The sequence below is a fragment of the Salminus brasiliensis genome, chromosome 17 (assembly GCF_030463535.1).
Source record: "Salminus brasiliensis chromosome 17, fSalBra1.hap2, whole genome shotgun sequence".
Classification (NCBI taxonomy): domain Eukaryota; kingdom Metazoa; phylum Chordata; class Actinopteri; order Characiformes; family Bryconidae; genus Salminus; species Salminus brasiliensis.
The window spans coordinates 13,023,134-13,040,839 of record NC_132894.1 but is presented as its reverse complement, the minus strand read 5'-3'; the positions used below and the strand labels follow the sequence as shown (position 1 = coordinate 13,040,839).

Below are 17,706 nucleotides of genomic sequence, written 5' to 3'. Positions count from 1 at the left end.
CGAACAGTACAAGAAAAATGTGATTTCTGGAAATATTCACAAATTAGACATTGTATAATTAGAAAGTATCAGTCAGTGAGACAAGCCAACCCAATTGTTAACTATCTAGATAACCCTTTTTAATCATAGTATTTTATAAAAACTAATAAGAATAATTTCGAAGAGAGACGTGTGAAAGAAGAAGTGTGAAAATAATACCTGGATACTTGGAGTCAAATCATAGCACAACATGGCAAATGTCAGAAAAGCTACAGGGAAATTTTTTACAATATAAAAATCTGCACTGGTATTATTGGACACCTTGTACGCTCTTCAAAATAGGACTAACAAATAGTAGCTCATGTTGGAAGTGTAAAAAAGAAATGGGAACCTTTTTGCATGTCATAGGGGAAGGACACATGGTTAAACCATTTTGGCACAGTTTGTTGAGATTTTTGGAGACATGAGCAGGAGTATCACTGTCGGTGTCTCCTCGTTTATGTCTTTTGGGAGATAAAACAGAAAACCCAACTCTAACAAAAGGCGTATATTTAGTTTTGATGGTGGGGACAACCTCAGCCACCAGAGTTATATTAAGACACTGGAAATCATCCACATGTCCAACACTCCAAAAGTGGAAAATCCTAATGAGTGAGACCATTAGCTAGAATAAGGGGCAAGGGGCCTGTGTAACTGGGAATTTGGGATTATTTCATGGATCATCTCACTTCTGACTAACAACATATTATGAGACTAGAACTAAGAGATGTTTGTATACCTTATTATTTCACTTTATTATTATTGAAGGATTGGTGTTTGTACAATTTGTAACTGTATGTGTATATGTACCATATGAGCTCTTGGTCACTGTGTTTAAATAAATAAAACACAAATTACAAAAAAATTCAAGGACACGCTAGCTAGAATTTAAACTTTATAATCTAAATTAATTCTGATTAATCACTGAATTGTGTTGTGATTAAACTTTTACCAGATTACCACTAATATATATATATGTTTTCTTGTTTCACTTTGATAGAAAAGAAGCAACACAACATGAAATGCTTTGCCATCTATTAGTAAAGTCATTTAGAGTGAGTCTTCCTCAAAGTTAACAGAGGTGGGTGATAAATTGTTGTTTAAGTCCTTATAGTACGGCTTAGCTGCATGTTTTCAAATAAACAGTTAAAGGCTAAATAAGTTGCTACAGAACATTTGGAACAGTCTTCACACATATAAAGAAGAAGAAGAAGAAGAAATAATATTTTATATGAATTTTATTATGGGGCCCAAAACTCTGGACCTTACTATATAAGACATTGTTTTTATTTCTAGACAAAATACAGAAAAAATAATGTAACATTTGTAATAACTAAAAAGCAAGAAGCAAAGCCCTAATATTTTGCTTTCAAGTAAAAGTAAGGTAAAAAAATAAGACTTTTTATCCTAAGTTTCTTAAATATATACATGCTAGAGCCCTTCAAATAAAAAATGTCAAAACAAACCATTTTGAAAATGCCAGTGTTTAAAGTCAACCTATGGCCATGTTCACAAAGACTCTTAGTGAAGGAGTGCAGTTTGTGAGTATCTCATTTGACCACACTGTTGCACATATGTAAAACGTACAGGACAACTGATCCCAGACCAGTACTTCTGTTTAAGCTGCGTTGTGAAATCTAGCTTTACAATGACTATAAAATACTGGATAATAAAATCAGTCAGTCATTCTGCTGTTCCACAAAGTAGTTTCTTGAAAACTGAATCCGTTCTGTTGCACAGAGCAGCTGGGCTATCAAACTCCACCACCTTCCCAGCATGCATCACCAGAACTCTATCAGAGTCCATAATTGTATTGAGTCTGTAGAAGGAAAGAGGAAAAAGTCATTTTTACAGATTTTCTTTTAGCCAAGATGTCTGTTCACAATAGTACAAATCAGTGAATATGACACCAACCTATGGGCAATAGTGAGGACAGTCTTGTCCTTGAATCTTTCTCGGATAGTTTTCTGTAAAAGCATGTCAGTTTTGTGATCTACGCTAGCTGTGGCCTCATCGATACATAAAACCTACAAAGGAAACAATAACAAAATTACATACATTACTGCTGTTATTACAACACAAATCAAACAACAGACTAAAATGCGCAGCACTCACATTTGCTTCAGTTAGAAGAGCACGAGCCAGACAGAGAAGTTGCCTTTGGCCAACTGATAGAGATTTTCCTCGCTCCCCCACCTCCGCATCCAACCCCCCTGCCACATAGTGGAGAACAGAATAAAAAAATAAAAAATGAAATATAAATAAATAATCCATCACTTCTACTTTCATTCATTTAGGACTCATTGACGCTCACCTATTCTCTGGACTACATCTGCCAGGTGGCATTGCTCCAGAGCATCAAGCAGCCGCTGATCAAGGTAACGGCCAGTGGGGTCAAGGTTCTCTCTAACCGAACTGGAGAACAAAAAGGGATCCTGGGGGATGATGGCTAGCTTGGACCTACAAGTGACACAACATATTATTTGTTATATTTGTGAGGAGCAGGTTCACCTGTGGAGCACATGGAACTGTATGTGCTCTAGCAGTATTACACGACTTAAACAACTGTGATCCTCACCTAAGCTGAGCCAGCCCAACCTGACTGATGTCCTCCCCATCCAGCAGAATCCGTCCCTGATTCAGATCCACCATACGGAACAAGGCCAAAAACAGTGTGGACTTCCCAGAGCCTGTGCGTCCGACTATACCCACCCTCTCACCTGGCAACACAGTCATGCTCACTCCATCCAGAGCATTGGGCAAGCCAGGTCGATATGCCAGAACTGCTTCACTGAACTCCACTCGACCATGCTCTGGCCAAGAGGCTGGAACCTGGGAATTGGGTAAATTAAGCCAAATTGATTTAATGTAATTGTAATACAAACTCAACACAAGATTTTCTCGTATTTTTGTCAGTTTATTCCCAGCTCTGTTTTTGTAGTCTACCTGCATGGCATAGTTTTTGCCCAAAACCAATTATTTTACAAAACACAGTCCTTGAAATTACTCATCCTCCTGAATACTTGTGAGTTGCAGTGGACGGGGGTAAAAAAACTGGATGAAATAGCCAGAAATTGCAGAAAAAAAACTATTTGGATGTGGTGGGATAATTGGTTTAATCGACAAAAAAAATAATAATGTAAAAACAGTAATGGAAACAGACTGATTGAATAAGTGTGATGCTGAAGGAGTCACAGGTTTTATTCACTACACCCTATCAGACCCTTTGGCTGTGGTGGTTATCACAGGTTTAGTGGGCAACGACAAAGTACAACAGAGAATTTTAGCCCTTATTAAGACAGGCCAGTGCCCTCAGAGAAAACACTAAGCTGTTCAGTGCAGGCAGGCCCCTAGAACTTGAAGTTGAGAAATGCTTCCTTTGTAGTTAAATGAAGCGGCATTGCTCACCGTTGCACTGCTATGCTGCGGTTCCAGTGGAATGCTGGTGGAGTACTCCTCGCTGCGCTCCACACTCACCAGCTGCATCTCAGTCTGGGTAAAGCTGAAGATCAGCCCTGACAGCAGGTTTGTGATAGACAAGGCATATGACAGAGCCAGACCAACCAGACCTGATTGGGGGGAAAGAAAGAAAAAAAAAAAAATATATATTTTTAAAAGTACCATGACTAATGACTTAATCATCTGCAATAATGCAGCTCAGATTAACTTCAGCTTTCGAGTTTCACCTGTTAAATGAATTAAAATAAGGTAGAAATTAGTTATGAACAGAGCTAAAGATGCAATGATTCATTAGGACTCAGTAACTCCATTTAGTCCCACTGATCACAATTATATTACAATTACTTTGTAAAGTTCGGAAATCTATGCATGACAGAGTTTTTGTATGTAATAGTTAATTATACTTTAATTAAAAGTATAGGTTGTCCTGATGGCGTATGGCATTTTTTATGAGGGTGGTGTAATTGTTCACATGTAGTTCCAAGCACACACCTGAGGTAAGAGGAGGTCTGTGGTGTAGCTTTAGGCAAGGAAGTCTATCAAATTATTGTTATAATAAATCTACAACTGCTTCTTTCTGGAGCCTCTCTGTCATGTTAATGTCAGGTGTTGGCTAGAGGGGTATAAATGCCCCCCAGCATTGAGCTGTGGAGCAGTGGAGGAACTGTGTTCTCTGGAATGATGGATGGTGCTTTATTCAAAATGTTTGGGATGAGCTGGGGAGGTGATCATCCAACATCCTGACCTGTTGGATGACCTGATCCTGACAAAAGCAGAATAAACTCTTTTTTTTAATACCAGTAATTTTGGCAAAAAAAAAATTATTGAGCAGCAGGTCCAACACTTATGTCCATATAATTTAGTAACAGTTAATAATGGGTGAGGAAAGCATCGCACCAACCTGGATCAATAGATCTGATCTGGTGCTCGATCACAGCAATTATACTGATGCCTGTCACTACAGCGACCCCAATCATCTGCAGTCGGATGTCAAGCCACTGCCCAGCAGCGTTACTGATAAACAGGCAGCGCTGGTTCTGATCTAGACGCCTTTCATTCTCCTCTTCAAATCTGCACAGGCACATGTTTACACACACACGCACACCCACACACACACACACCCACACATAATTACAGATTCCACACTAATAGTTAGTCTAAACTTTTTTTTTTAATCTGCCGAACGTAGTCCTTAAACATAAAGAGGAAAACCTGAAAAAATAACTTGAGAGTTCTGACGATTCTCATACCTAGCAGCATGTCCACTAGCCCTGACTGTTGCCAAGCCATTGAGTGTCTCTGAGAAGTGTGAGTAGACAGGGGAGAGCGTGAGGCTGCACAGCCGCTTGAGCTCTCGGGACGAGTGGCGATAAAACCGCTGTGTTTGGTAATACAGCACCCCTAGTGGCACTAGAGGGAGTAGCACCCAGGGTAGTCCATAGCTCATGACCACTAACATCCCCAGCAGCCCGAACACATTGGCTAGAAGGATGTTGAGGACAAATGGCAGGGAGTCGTCTATGGTGTAGATGTCCGAGGAGAAACGATTTAGAATGCGGCCCAGGGGTGTGGTGTCAAAAAACGTCACTGTTGCCTAGAATGAAGGATTAGAATGTAGGTTTAGGTGCATTTTAGTGCATTTGTTTTTATGAAAAAGGGGTGCAAATCTCTAAGCTCATAGCATTCTGATTCAATTGTTTTGGTACAATTCAGAACTGTTAAACAAACAAACAAACAAAAAAATAAATACACAAATGTGACTAGCAAAAGTATTTAGACAGTAATGAAATACAGGCAATTAAAAAAAAAAACAAACAAAAAAAAAAAAACACCTCTAATACGCCATGTTTTTGCTCCTCTGAGAAGAAGTAAAATTCGGAGAAGAGGTCTTATATTGCAGACTCACATTGCAGATATTACCTTAAGCACGTTGCCCAGCAGTCTTTTATGAATAACAGTGGCAGCATGGATCGCTCCATAAGCAAAGAGGAAAGCACGAGCAGCTGTAAAGACTGTATTGGCTGCAGCAAGAGAACTATACACAGTCATGTAGAACTTCAGCTCAGAGCTCATATTGCAGAACGGATTCGAGTGAGTCAGCGGGAACCTAAAAGGAAAAGATATTTTTGAAGAAAATTAACTACCTAAGAAATGAGTAATGCTGTACTAGGATAAGTAAGCTTGTTCGAATAGCCTATATAATACAAACATCCTACATGTAGACATACAGTACCAGTCAAAGGTTTGGACATACCTTAAGTATAGTGTTTTCCTTATTTTAAAATGTTCTATGTTGTAGATTAATACTAGTTATCCAAACTATGCAGAAAAGTGGGCACCTTTTTCTGGAATTCTGGAATGGCTTTCAGGTAACAGCTGTTTGAGACCATCAAAGGTAGAGTTGGTATACAGTAAATAGCCCTATTTGACTTATGTTCTAATCCATACTATGACAGGAACGCCATACTAAGTACTTTAAGAAATGAAGGTCAGTCAATCTAAAACATTTCAAGAACTTAAAGTATCCTCAAGTGCAATGCTCTGGGTCCCATCAGGACCGCCCCAGGAAATGAAGACCAAGAGTTGCCTCTGTTGCACAGGATAAGAGTTCATCAGATTTACCAGCCTCAGAAACCGCAAGTTAACAGCTCCCCAGATAATAGCCCACCTAAATGCTTCACAGAGTATTTTGGTTTGTGTAACACTTTTAAGTTTACTACATGATTCCATAAGTATTCCTTCATAGTCTGGATGGCCTCAGTATTAATTTACAATATAATAAAAACACTGAACATTTGACCGGCACTGTATTATTCAAATATACTCTATTTCTTAGTATTTGGATTCGTTTTTCTCTGTTTCTCCTTCAACAAATGTAATAAGTTTTTTTAATCAAGCACTGATAACCTCTTGTGATAGCAAGTCTAAACTTCTTAGACTAGGCATATGAATAGCACAAATGTCAAAAATGCTCATCCCTATCAACTACTACCACAAATCTGCTTACAGTTCCCCCTTCCTACTGCGTCCCTGCAAACATTTATTTTTATTCTGTGGACGTTTTGTGTAGGTCAAACTTACACAGGACTTTCTGGAAGAAGCAGCACCATGGCAGAGAGAGGACCTGCAGTCATAGACACCAGCTCAGACTCGTTAGCCTTTATGTTGGAGATCCAATGCGACAGCCACCAGTCCGATACATTCTTAGTGCCTGAGGAAAACATCATGGTAGGGCTTTAAATATCTGTTCTAGATAGCAGTGATTGAAAACAGCAGTACTTTGGTTGAACCGTGAAGTCATACCTTGCATGAGAAACAGGGACAAAAGGACAGAAAAAGCCATACACCCGCCCACTGCTCTCCAATAGGAACGATAGACTGTCAAAGCAAGCCCACCCGTTGCCTTCTGCTCCTCCCCCATGGTGGTTAGCCTTTCCTGTGGGACTGGCTCACTGGTAAGTTCTTCTTCTTGGTTATCTTCATCTTAGAAAGTATGTGCTTGTTAGCAAAAAAGACTCAAAAAAGCCCTTAATCGATTAAGGCATTAATATGCAGCTATGATAAGTACCTTTCTCTTTCGCTTTGCTGTCATTCTTACTTTCCGTTGGTACGGCTTTCACCAGAGATAGGACTTCTTCTGGTGTCCCTGTGAGAATAAAACCAGACCATTAGGAAACACACAAAAAACAGTAGTTTTGTTCTACACACACTGTGATTGACACCGACTTTACCTGTCCTTACCTGTTTTTACAACCGTTCCACTCTCCATCAGTACCACCACATCTGCCTTTTCCACAAACTCTATTCGATGAGTGCAAAGGATTCTGGTCTTGTCCTTGAGGATTCCTAGAATGCACTTCTCCATGAGATGCAGTGCTACATCAGCATCCACTGCTGCTAAGGGATCATCCAGCAGATAAATATCCTTGTCCTGTCATAAGAGAGAATACTAAGTTAGTCTGCAGACATATACAGCATAGTGACAAAAGTATTGGGACATATATCTTGGGACATATGGGTTTCTTCTGATATCAAAGGTATTAAAAGAGTTGATCCTGCTTTTGTTGGAATTACTGTTTCTACTGTCCAGGGAAAAAAAGCTTTCTACTAGATTTTGAAGGAGCATTACTGTGAGAAATTTGACTGCATTTAACTTGATACCATGTAAGAGCCTTAGTGAGGTCAGGTTGTTGAATGATGATGATCACCATCTCACCTCATCCCTAACTAACCAACATATCCCAAAAAATAAAATACTGGATGAAGCACCAACCATCACTCTGGGGAACACAGTTCCACTGCTCCACTGCTTAATGCTGGGGGGCTTTATACCCCCCCTAGCCCATGCCTGGCATTAGGCAGCATGGTGCCAATAAGTTCATGGTTATCTCTTCCTGAGAGTCCTATTCTATTTGCAGTATTTCTCCTGAGGGACTAGACAAGCTGTGTCAGCAATGGGTGGAACTTAAAGTAGCTGAATGCATATATTTGAAGGGGTGTCCATAAACATTTGCATTGTACAAATGTGACAATGCATCACAGAGAACCGACGTGGTATTAATTATGATACCTAATGCGGTTGCATTGCTTTAACACCAAAGTCTCTGCAGCTCACTTGCACAGCCTCCTGGCTCTGTATCTAGTCTCTGTAATTAGTAAATGCAACAACTAATTACGGCCATTACTCCAACTAAAAGAAACTGTGGGTTCAATGCATTTTTACACCCCTTCTGAATTTCTCAAACTCTATACCTTCTCAAAGATTGCTCTTTCAGTAAGAGATGCAAGTTTCGAGTAAGAGTCAGGTAGACAAACTCATTTACATGCATGTTTTCCACATTTTAAATGAGGGTTCTAAAAGGCTTCCAAGGATATTTTTTTCCAGTAAGAAGTTGTTCCTCATTGGTTGGTTTAAAAATATAGGGTTACTTAATTAGCTTATCAACATTAATACCTACCATATAAACAGCTCTGGCCAGTGCAAGTCGACTTTTCTGTCCTCCACTGAGCGTTACGCCATTCTCTCCAACCTCCGTCTGGTCCCCATCAGGCAAAACCTGCAACAATTGAATGACTATTTTCACTATATCAAGTCAGTCACTCAAAATTTCACAGTACATGGCCCCATTCATTCTTTCATGTACATGGACCAGTCGTCCTAGTCCCTTTGCAGAGAAACAGCCCCAAAGCATGATGTTGCCACCCCCATGCTTCACAGTTGGTATGGTGTTCTTTGGATGCAACTCAGCATTCACTCTCCTCCAAACACAATGAGTTGTGTTTGTACCAAACAGTTCTACTTTGGTTTCATCTGACCATAAGACATTCTCCCAATACTCTTCCAGAACATCCAAATGCTCTCTAGCAAACTTCAGACGCGCCCAGATATGTGCTGGCTTAAGCAGGGGAACACGTCTGGCACTGCAAGATCTGAGTGGCGGTGTAGTGTGTAACTGACGGTAGCCTTTGTAACGTTGGTCCCAGCTTTCTGCAGGTCATTCACTAGGTCCCCCCATGTGGTTCTGGGATTTTTGCTCACCGTTCTTGTGATCATTTTGACCCCACGGGCTGAGATCTTGCGTGGAGCCCCTGATTGAGGGAGATTAGCAGTGGTCTTGCAGGTCTTCCATTTTCTGATTATTGCTCCCACAGTAGATTTCTTTACACCAAGCTGCTTGCCTATTGCAGATTCAGTCTTCCCAGCCTGGTGCAGGTCTACAATTTTTGTTTCTGGTGTCCTTCGACACTCTTTGGTCTTTACCATAGTGGAGTTTGGAGTGTGACTGTTTGAGGTTGTGGGCAGGTGTCTTTTATACTGTTCTATATTCTATATACTGTTATAATGAGTTCAAACAGGTGCAATTAATACAGGTAATGAGTGGAGGACAGATAAGCCTCTTAAAGAAGAAGTTACAGGTCTGTGACAGCCAGAAATCTTGCTTGTTTGTAGGTGAACAAATACTTATTTTCCACCATTATTTGCAAGTAAATTCTTTAAAAATCAGACAATGTGATTTTCAGAATTTGTTTTCTCATAGTTGAGGTCTACCTATGATGTCAATTACAGGCCTCTCTCTTTTTTTTTTAAGTGGGAGAAATTTGATTTGGTGCACCTACATTGAGATCATCGGTGAGGGCACACGCTTCAAGGACAGCCTGATAGAAGCCGCTGTCAAAGTCCTTTCCAAACAAGATGTTATCTTGCACGGTTGCATGCTGAATCCATGGCTCCTGGGCGGCCAATCCGAAGCCCTTCTCTCTGCCCTGGACATGCACTACACCACCACATCTACAGGATGAACATGAATATATGTAAATGTGTAAAAACCTTTATGAAGTAAGACTTCATTGTATTGTAATTTACTGTAAGAACTGCACAGTCTTGGTACTGTATACATACTATGTACGTGCTATCAAAATTTTTACCTGTTCAGCTCTCCAGTGATGGCAGCTAATAGGGAGCTCTTCCCACACCCAACTTTTCCCACCACAACAACCAGAGAACCCTGCAAATATAAAAAATATTGGAGTGGGGCATACAGGCAGTAAGTGAACCGTCAGTTCTTGAAGATGATGTGTTAAAAGCAGGGACAAAATGGGCAAGCACAAGAATCTGAGCCACTTGGACGAAGACCAAACTGTAATGGCTAGACGACTGGGTCAGAATATCCAAACTGCTCATAGAGGTCCCACCTCACAACTTAAAGGATTTATCGGAAGGAAATATTGGCTGCTGACGTCTTGGTGCCAGATACCAGCTACCAGATACTTCAGATGTCCTGTGGAGTCCTTGCTTCAAATGGTCAGATCTGTCGTGGTGGCACTTAAGGAGGACTTACTCAATATTGAGCAAGTGGTGCTAATGTTAGGGCAAGAACTACATATTGATTCTTTGCTTTATGAGTCTTGTCAAATGTTGTGAAAGCGCACATGTATCAACACCATATTTTATAACCAAAAGTTATAGCAGATAGCTATTAATCTGATGGCTCTGGTGTGTGATGTGCAGCTACATAAAAAACACACACAAATTAGAGCAGATGCAGGTAAGCATAAATTTGTGTCATCTGTGTAACCAAAGCTTGGTTACAGATTTTCTACTGGAAGAAAAAAAGCATTTACTGCCCAGCATTTACTGCCCAGCATTTACTGCCCAAATAACACAACTATTATTAACTATTAACTATACCTAAACTTTTTTGCACTGTACTGTATATAAATGGGACCAGACCAGACCACATACCTTTCTGACACTTAAGTTGAGATTATGGAGATACAGACTGCCTGATGGAGATCTGTCCTCCACATCAGAATTTGGATCATCTGACCTCTTCCAGGAAAAACTGGCCTGGGTCATCTGAACATCTGTGAGAGGATCTTCAGGAGAAACTGTGAGAAACAATTGAGGACAACCATTTGGACAGTTCGGACAGAACAAAGAATACATGTACACTTCTACTGCTTTTATTCCTTTTATTTTTCATTAGCCTTTTAGTAATGACTACTACCTAACTGATACAAGACTGACAAAACTGTACAATGTAGTGGAATAAACCGAACTGAACTAGTTCTGCTCAGGTTCTGCTGAGGTATTTCCACAAAGAAAGGCATCAATACATTCTGACAGAATGTCTCACCTCAAGTCCCACCTATTATGCTCTGCTCATTGTGTTTCTGATCAATGGAGATTTGTTTCCAGTACATTTCAGAAGCATGCCTTCTGCTTTTGGTCACATTAGTGAACTTGACCAAATTGGAAATCACCAAGAGAAAGAGTTACTTGCATGGAAATCAAGGCTACAGCTGCCCTAGTCTCATCAACCAACCACCTTAAACTTCTTAACTAAGCCTGGAACTTTAAAGCTCTGAAACAAGAACTAGTACCTTGGCTGTAGTAGGCAGCAAAGTCCTGATTATGCAGAACGAGGAAGCGCTGAATGCGATCCAGAGATACTTTAGCTTCCAGCGTGCCATTAAGAACCCAGGGGAAAGCATTGAGTGGCAGAATGAGCATGCCCACCAGAGCCAGAGTGGTAAAAACCTGCACATAAAAATTATTGTTTATTTATATGGGCAATAAATATTTGACTTGAAAACAGCATAATGTCGCTGACACAAAAACCTCTTAGCTCCAAAATGACAACTTTACAGAGGATGGAATATACCTCACTTTCACTAAAAATCAATGTGTGTGTGTGTGTGTGTATACACACTAGATCATTTTTGAAGCATTTTTAATGGTCTATTTATCACACAATTTTGACACAATATAAAGAACAACCAAAAGAAGAACATGAAGATAGAAGGCATTTGCGTGACAGCGATGATTCACAATTATAATAGGGTTGGGTCTGTGCTTATTTGCATGAATGTTCCTAGTAACCTAAATTAGCACATTGTCTAGTACCTTTGCCCCTAGGCATCTAACAATACAATACAATACATATGTATCACAGTGTACCATTTTGTAACAGGTTAGACTGGTCCTGGAAGACCACTGTCCTGCATATTGTAGGTAACACTGTCTGCTCTAACACAGCTAATTTACCTCAGCCAGGGCTTGTTCATTTGTCCATTCTGGTGTGTTGAGAGCAGGGGACACTAATAGGGCTAACAATAGAGACAGTGGTACTTCAGGGCCATGACTGTAAACCAATGGGCTAGAGCAGTGGTTCCAAACCCTGGTCCTCGAAGACCCCCCTGCCTTGTACAATTCAGTGCTTTCATCTGAGGAAGGGCTTTTAATTAGCTAATTAGGTAGATCAGGGGAGCAGGGTTGAAACTGTAATGTGCAGGAGGTCCTCCAGGACCTGGGTTGGGAACCAAGAGCACTGGGTGGCACTACTCATCTTATACACTGAAGAAACAAGAGCACCACCTGCCACCTAGCCAAATCTATGCCCAGCCATTGCATAGATTTGACCTTGTATTAGTTAGTCAAAGTAAGTATTGGATGGTAACTGTAAATACTTGGCTTTTATGATGAATGTTTAACAAAATGTAACAGAATTTGAACACTTGTTTAAGATGCTTAAGACTTTTGCACAATTCTAAATAATATAGCATACATTTTTACACTGCACTGTACATGTATAAATCATATGCATCATCCATGCAATATTCCACCTACTGACAAATAAAGAAACTACAGCTGTTTATGGTTATCCTACTCACCTTAGCTGCAGTGAGAGTGTTTCCAAGCAGCACATAGGTGATGAAGGTGAGGATAGAGATGACCACAGGAAGAGCAGCCCAGGTATATACACACACTGCATCCAGGTACTTTAAGGTCTTCAGGTGACTCAGCTCTTTTTTGCGGCTTTCGTTTATCTTCTGTGTAAAATGCTGCTCCCAGTTATAGAACTTGAGAACTCGAATTCCAAAAAGGACTTCAGTCATTATCTTGAGAAGGAAAAAAACAATTGAAACCAGTTACTCTCTGAGGATCTCTGTGCCTCTTGAATCTGTAGTCTACATTTGGCTTGGACCCTTTAAGACAGACCCATAAAGTGTTTTCAAGGTTGCGTCATCTCAAATCACCTGGCTAAAGTAGTTTCTGAACCCATGTGACATGCTGCCATTTATAAAAGTGGACAAATGCAGACATTATAAAGCATTTTGTGCATTTTATAGGTAACATGCATCCATTTTTAGAGTAAGACTCCTAGTACCTGATATATGGGCTTTGTAGTTCCAGCGAAAAAACACTTTGGACACCAAACATGTTTTGGCTGATGAATGTGCTAGATGATATGCTAGAAATGTAGAAATCTGCAATGAACCAATCAAGCAAGACAATTTTAAATAGCTCATCACAACTAATATAACAAGTGCTTTCTCCAAGTTCAACAAAATGCCACTTCTAATGATGGCTGCAGTTTCAAAATGATACAGCCTCTTCACGACTGCCGTCTTTAGTACTTAGTAGAGACGCTTTTGCTTTTCTGACCTTCTGCAAACAAAGGAGTCTTAGCCCATTCCTCATGGGCAGTGGCCTCTACTTCCTTCTTCAAATACCACCACAGATTTTTCTAGACTCCTAGCACTTCTTCTGAAACAAAGCCTTGGTGGACAATGAGGTACGCTTGGGGTCATTGTCCTGTTGGAAGTTCCAATGATGCCTAATCTTCAACTTCCTCACAGAATTCATGACGGTTTTTTCGATGATTTCCTGATACTATGCTGATCCATAGGCCTGAAAAGTCCCAGTTTTGTTTCATCGCTCTATAGAACAGAATCTCTGCTGCAGCTTATTTATATGGCTTTGAGCAGAGTTGAGCTGACTCTTCTTGTGCTTATGGGTCGGTAGAGGTGCACGGGCTGGGAGACCTTCAGCGCTTAGGATGCTCCTTACTGTGCAAACAGAAAGCTCAGTGTCTGCAGCCACCAAATCGTGCTGCATCTCTTTTGCAGTCACTTTTAAGCACCTGCCTCCTCAGGAATCTGATGGCAGACGGTGATAGTTTCCTCTTTCTGCCACATCCAGGTAGTGTAGCCAGTGTTCTTTTACCTTCTAAACTATTCTTTCAGCTGTATCTTTAGGAACATTCAGTACTTTGCTCTCTTGTTGTATCCTGTTTCTTGAGCAATGGCAGTGATCTCCTCTTTAAATGTTTTTTTGAACATTTCTAAAATGCAATCAAATGCCACAGTCAACCAATGATGCAAATAATGAAGCACTTGATTGGACACCTGATTTACAAAGATGTGCTCATGTAAGGGATTCTATTTAAGGGGACTGCAGTTGTTATTAAAAGTGAACTTTTCTGTTGGAGAAACCATTTGTCCATTAGTTGTTTTGAGCTATTTAAATAGTTTATTTTTATTGATTTGTTTAAACAGCTGAAAGTCTATAAATTTAGCTAAAAACCTAATATGCAATGGTGTCTTTTTCACTGAACTATTGCTCCCAGCTAACGCTAGAAATGACACCACCATTCCTACCTTCACTCTGCTGTCTTTGTGGGTTAGCATGTGCTTATTGTTCTCCAGGATGCGAGATGCCAGGAACTTATTGAGGGGCACAAGCAGAATAGCCACACCCAGTCCTCCCAAGAAAGCAATGCCCACTTGCAGGTACAGCAGGTAGAGGGCGAGGGCAAACTGGAACGGAAGACTCCACACCTCGTGGAAACTGCGAAAAAAATTTACCAAACGGTCCGTATCTGTGCTCATGAAGTTGACCACCTCGCCCATGTTGAAGCGAGCCAGGGCTGAGCCGCTGACCTGCAGGGCTTTGGCATAGATGGTCGACACCACAGCGGCCCGAGCCTCGAGAGCCACCTTGGACACTTCAAACACGAAGATGTTGCGCAGGAATGCTGCCAGGAACGTGCTCAAGAAGAGTCCGACAGCACACCACACACCTGTGCTCAGCGGTGCCCCCCTGGTCTCCATGAAGCCCACTAAAGCACTGAGAAGCAGTGGTCCTGAGAACGATAGCAGGCTAGCTAACAGCTTTAGCACACCCAACAAGTAGTAGCGTCTTCCAAAAGCCTTGTGTAGCACCCACAAAAGCTTTAACTCTGCCTGACTGCTTTCCTCAGAGTGGTCCTCAGTCTGGACCTGACCACACAAACTGTCCTGCTGGTTTTCAGGGATATGCCTCTCCACATCTTGTGATGTTCTCAGAGCCAGTTGACTCAAGCACTGTGCCCAACACTGACCGAATCGCTGAGTGACCGCTTTGGTCCGAAGTCTGAGGGGCAGCTGGAAAACGTCACAGGGTCTCTCCAGCTCCCCGCGTTGACCTTGCTTGAGCTGAAGGTTCAGCCAAAGGTAGAGGAACCTGGACAGGCAGCTGCAGCCATCCTCCGCTACCATTTCTCCTCCATAAGGCTCTGTGACAATAAGAGGAGTCACATCGTCTGCATTCACATGAAGAGATTCCCCTCGTGATGTGTAACAAGGAAAGGTAAAGGCTAGCAGGTACACAAGGACCAGGGCTGCTCTGGCCACAGTCAAGGCTAGACGGACTACCTGCCAGGGGTTTGCAGTATTCAGATGTGCACCGTCCTGGATGTAAGCAGCAATGGTGAAAGCCAGGTAAGGAACTGGAAGAACAGCCAGGACCGCAAACAACGGTGGCCCACGTGTCCTTCTGTAGGCAGAGCTCTGCAGAGCCAACACTGCCCCAAAGTGGACCAGCCAAGCAATAATACCACATCCATTGGTCAAGATGTCCAGGTAAATGCTCTGCTCATGGAGTTCAAGCGCCAATACCAAATCCCCAATGAACAGAAGAAGCAGCAGTAGTGCAGATGCAGCCCTGAGGTTCCAGCCAACAGCCAGGGAAGGCAGAGAGTATTGAATTCTGCAAACATGGATAAGAATTTAGCAAACAGAGCATTAAAGGCAAGAACATAAACTGAGAAAAATGCATGACAAAACACAATACATGGACAAAAGTATTGGGACACCTGCTATTTTTTTGTTTTTTCCAAAATCAAGGGTATTAATAAAATAAAAAAGAGTTAGTCCTGTTTTTGCTGGAGTAAATGTCTCTACGGTCCAGAGAAGGCTTCCTATTAGATATTGGAGCATTGCTGTTTTGATTGTATGTAGCAATAAGAGCATTAGTGAGGTCCAGATCATTGGATGATCATCACAACATCAGGCAGAAGTCACCTTCTACACCTTTTTTTCTTTTTTCTTTCCACACTTAGTCTTTATGCATCTACCCAGATGTGCGAACAGCCAATCAGACTGCAGCTAACAAACTCCTGACAGTTGTGCCCAGTATATGGCATTTGGCTGAGCGGTGGCTCAGCGGTTAGATGACAGGGTTGTGGGTTCGATACCCGGCCTCAGCAAGATGCCACTGTTGGGTCCTTGGATGGGTTAAAGGCGGAGGCCACATCCCATCTGTGTCCAACACTAATGGTGAATATGGTTGTCTAGTCTTATCCAGAGCAACTTACACTTGAGTTACACAGGTAGGCAAACGTAGTGTTGGAACTCCTGCTTTACTGGTGTAGTGTGGTGTGATTGCCTGGCTGGGGGATTGAACCCTAGTCTGCTACGATGAAGGAGGTGTTATTATCCATTCTACTACTTTAATGTTTACTGCACTAAGATTACTTAACCATTACCTCGGTCTGGGTGGAAGACTTTTGTCTCATTCCTCTACATTCTCAATGCAGAAGTAACACACCCAGGTGTTTGACAGTTAAGCGCACGAGAATCTCACTTGTCCTGCAGTGATTTTAGTGTTGACCAGACGTGAGAGTCTTATCACTAAAAACCTTCATTACAAACGTGTCCCTGAAAAACCAGCTAATGTGTCTTAGCTTATCAACTACTACTATCTGGCGTAAGGGGAGGAATTTACGCATTGTGCACATGAAATTTTCCTCTATTCCTCTCTCTCCCTCTCTCACACACACACACACACACACACACACACACTTCAGCTTCAGTGGGCGCCTGCTGTAAGGTTCCTGGTGGTAGTATGGCTTACCTTGGCACACTGAGGTAGCAGGCGCTCAGGACCGCAGTGCCTACATGCCCCAGAGATCCACAGATGATGTGGTTAAAACATGGGCTCAGTGTACCGTTCTGCCAGACTGGGAACGGATAGTCCACATCAGTGTGACACAACTCTGCTATGAGGTCGGATGGCCTTAACCAGGCTATACTTCCCCCCATGGTCTGGACATCTGGAGCACAGCTGAGACACAGACACAGTTTGAGTCAATGTTCAGTCATGTTAAGATTATCTTAGACAGGTTACTTGCTGAGATTCTCTGGATTTGCATAGTCCATGTTCCTGGACCATGAACATTTATACATACTCTGTATAAAAACAGCGTGCATCTTCACTGCATGTTCAAAATATTTAAAAATTCATTTATTTCTAATTAGCTGGCTATATAGATCAGAATGGTTCCTCTAAACTATGAAGCGCTGGCCAGGGAACGAGCTGACACATACGCTCGAGCTAAGTTACGTTACTCGCTGTGGGACGGGACGTTATCTATCCAAGCTGTTTAAGCAATAAGACATGCAGAGCTTTCAGAAGTGCTCTGCGCTGCTTCAAGAACTGTCAAATCTGCCAGCTTCATTTACTTTATTGCTTACCTGCATCCAGTGGTGCTGAAAAGGCCAGCGTTTTCTCTTACCGTCACTACAAGCAGAGGCAAAGCTGGTCCGGCTGAAGCTACAAGCAAATCGCCGAAGATCCCCTTTCACAATAAAAGTCTTCTGCAAAATTGATCACAGACACGTTTA

General features: G+C 41.6%; 1 protein-coding gene across 1 annotated transcript; it reads right to left on the bottom strand.

Moving 5' to 3' along the window:
- Nucleotides 1–1,274: 1,274 nt before the first annotated feature.
- On the bottom strand, nucleotides 1,275–17,618 carry abcc10 (ATP-binding cassette, sub-family C (CFTR/MRP), member 10). The gene is made up of 22 exons (XM_072660187.1): nucleotides 17,557–17,618; nucleotides 16,937–17,146; nucleotides 14,422–15,790; nucleotides 12,652–12,879; nucleotides 11,362–11,518; nucleotides 10,721–10,866; nucleotides 9,904–9,983; nucleotides 9,595–9,766; nucleotides 8,436–8,534; nucleotides 7,219–7,408; nucleotides 7,046–7,123; nucleotides 6,781–6,960; nucleotides 6,559–6,688; nucleotides 5,398–5,584; nucleotides 4,728–5,071; nucleotides 4,379–4,548; nucleotides 3,427–3,587; nucleotides 2,597–2,850; nucleotides 2,333–2,478; nucleotides 2,134–2,231; nucleotides 1,933–2,045; nucleotides 1,275–1,837 (listed from the first exon to the last, which is right to left on the bottom strand). The coding sequence occupies exons 2-22, from the start codon at nucleotides 17,122–17,124 to the stop codon at nucleotides 1,702–1,704; spliced, it is 4,626 nt and encodes a 1,541-aa protein (XP_072516288.1). The 5' UTR covers nucleotides 17,125–17,146; nucleotides 17,557–17,618; the 3' UTR covers nucleotides 1,275–1,701.
- Nucleotides 17,619–17,706: the final 88 nt, after the last annotated feature.

What these genes read in the sequence shown, in the direction of transcription:
- abcc10 (XM_072660187.1), bottom strand. Translation starts at nt 17,124, where the DNA reads ATGGGGGGAAGTATAGCCTGGTTAAGGCCATCCGACCTCATAGCAGAG. An exon ending in ATCACTGGAGAGCTGAACAG is followed by an intron (nt 9,767 to 9,903) that starts GTAAAAATTTTG and finishes TTCATCCTGTAG; the next exon opens with ATGTGGTGGTGTAGTGCATG. An exon ending in CTTCTTCCAGAAAGTCCTGT is followed by an intron (nt 5,585 to 6,558) that starts GTAAGTTTGACC and finishes TTTTCCTTTTAG; the next exon opens with GTTCCCGCTGACTCACTCGA.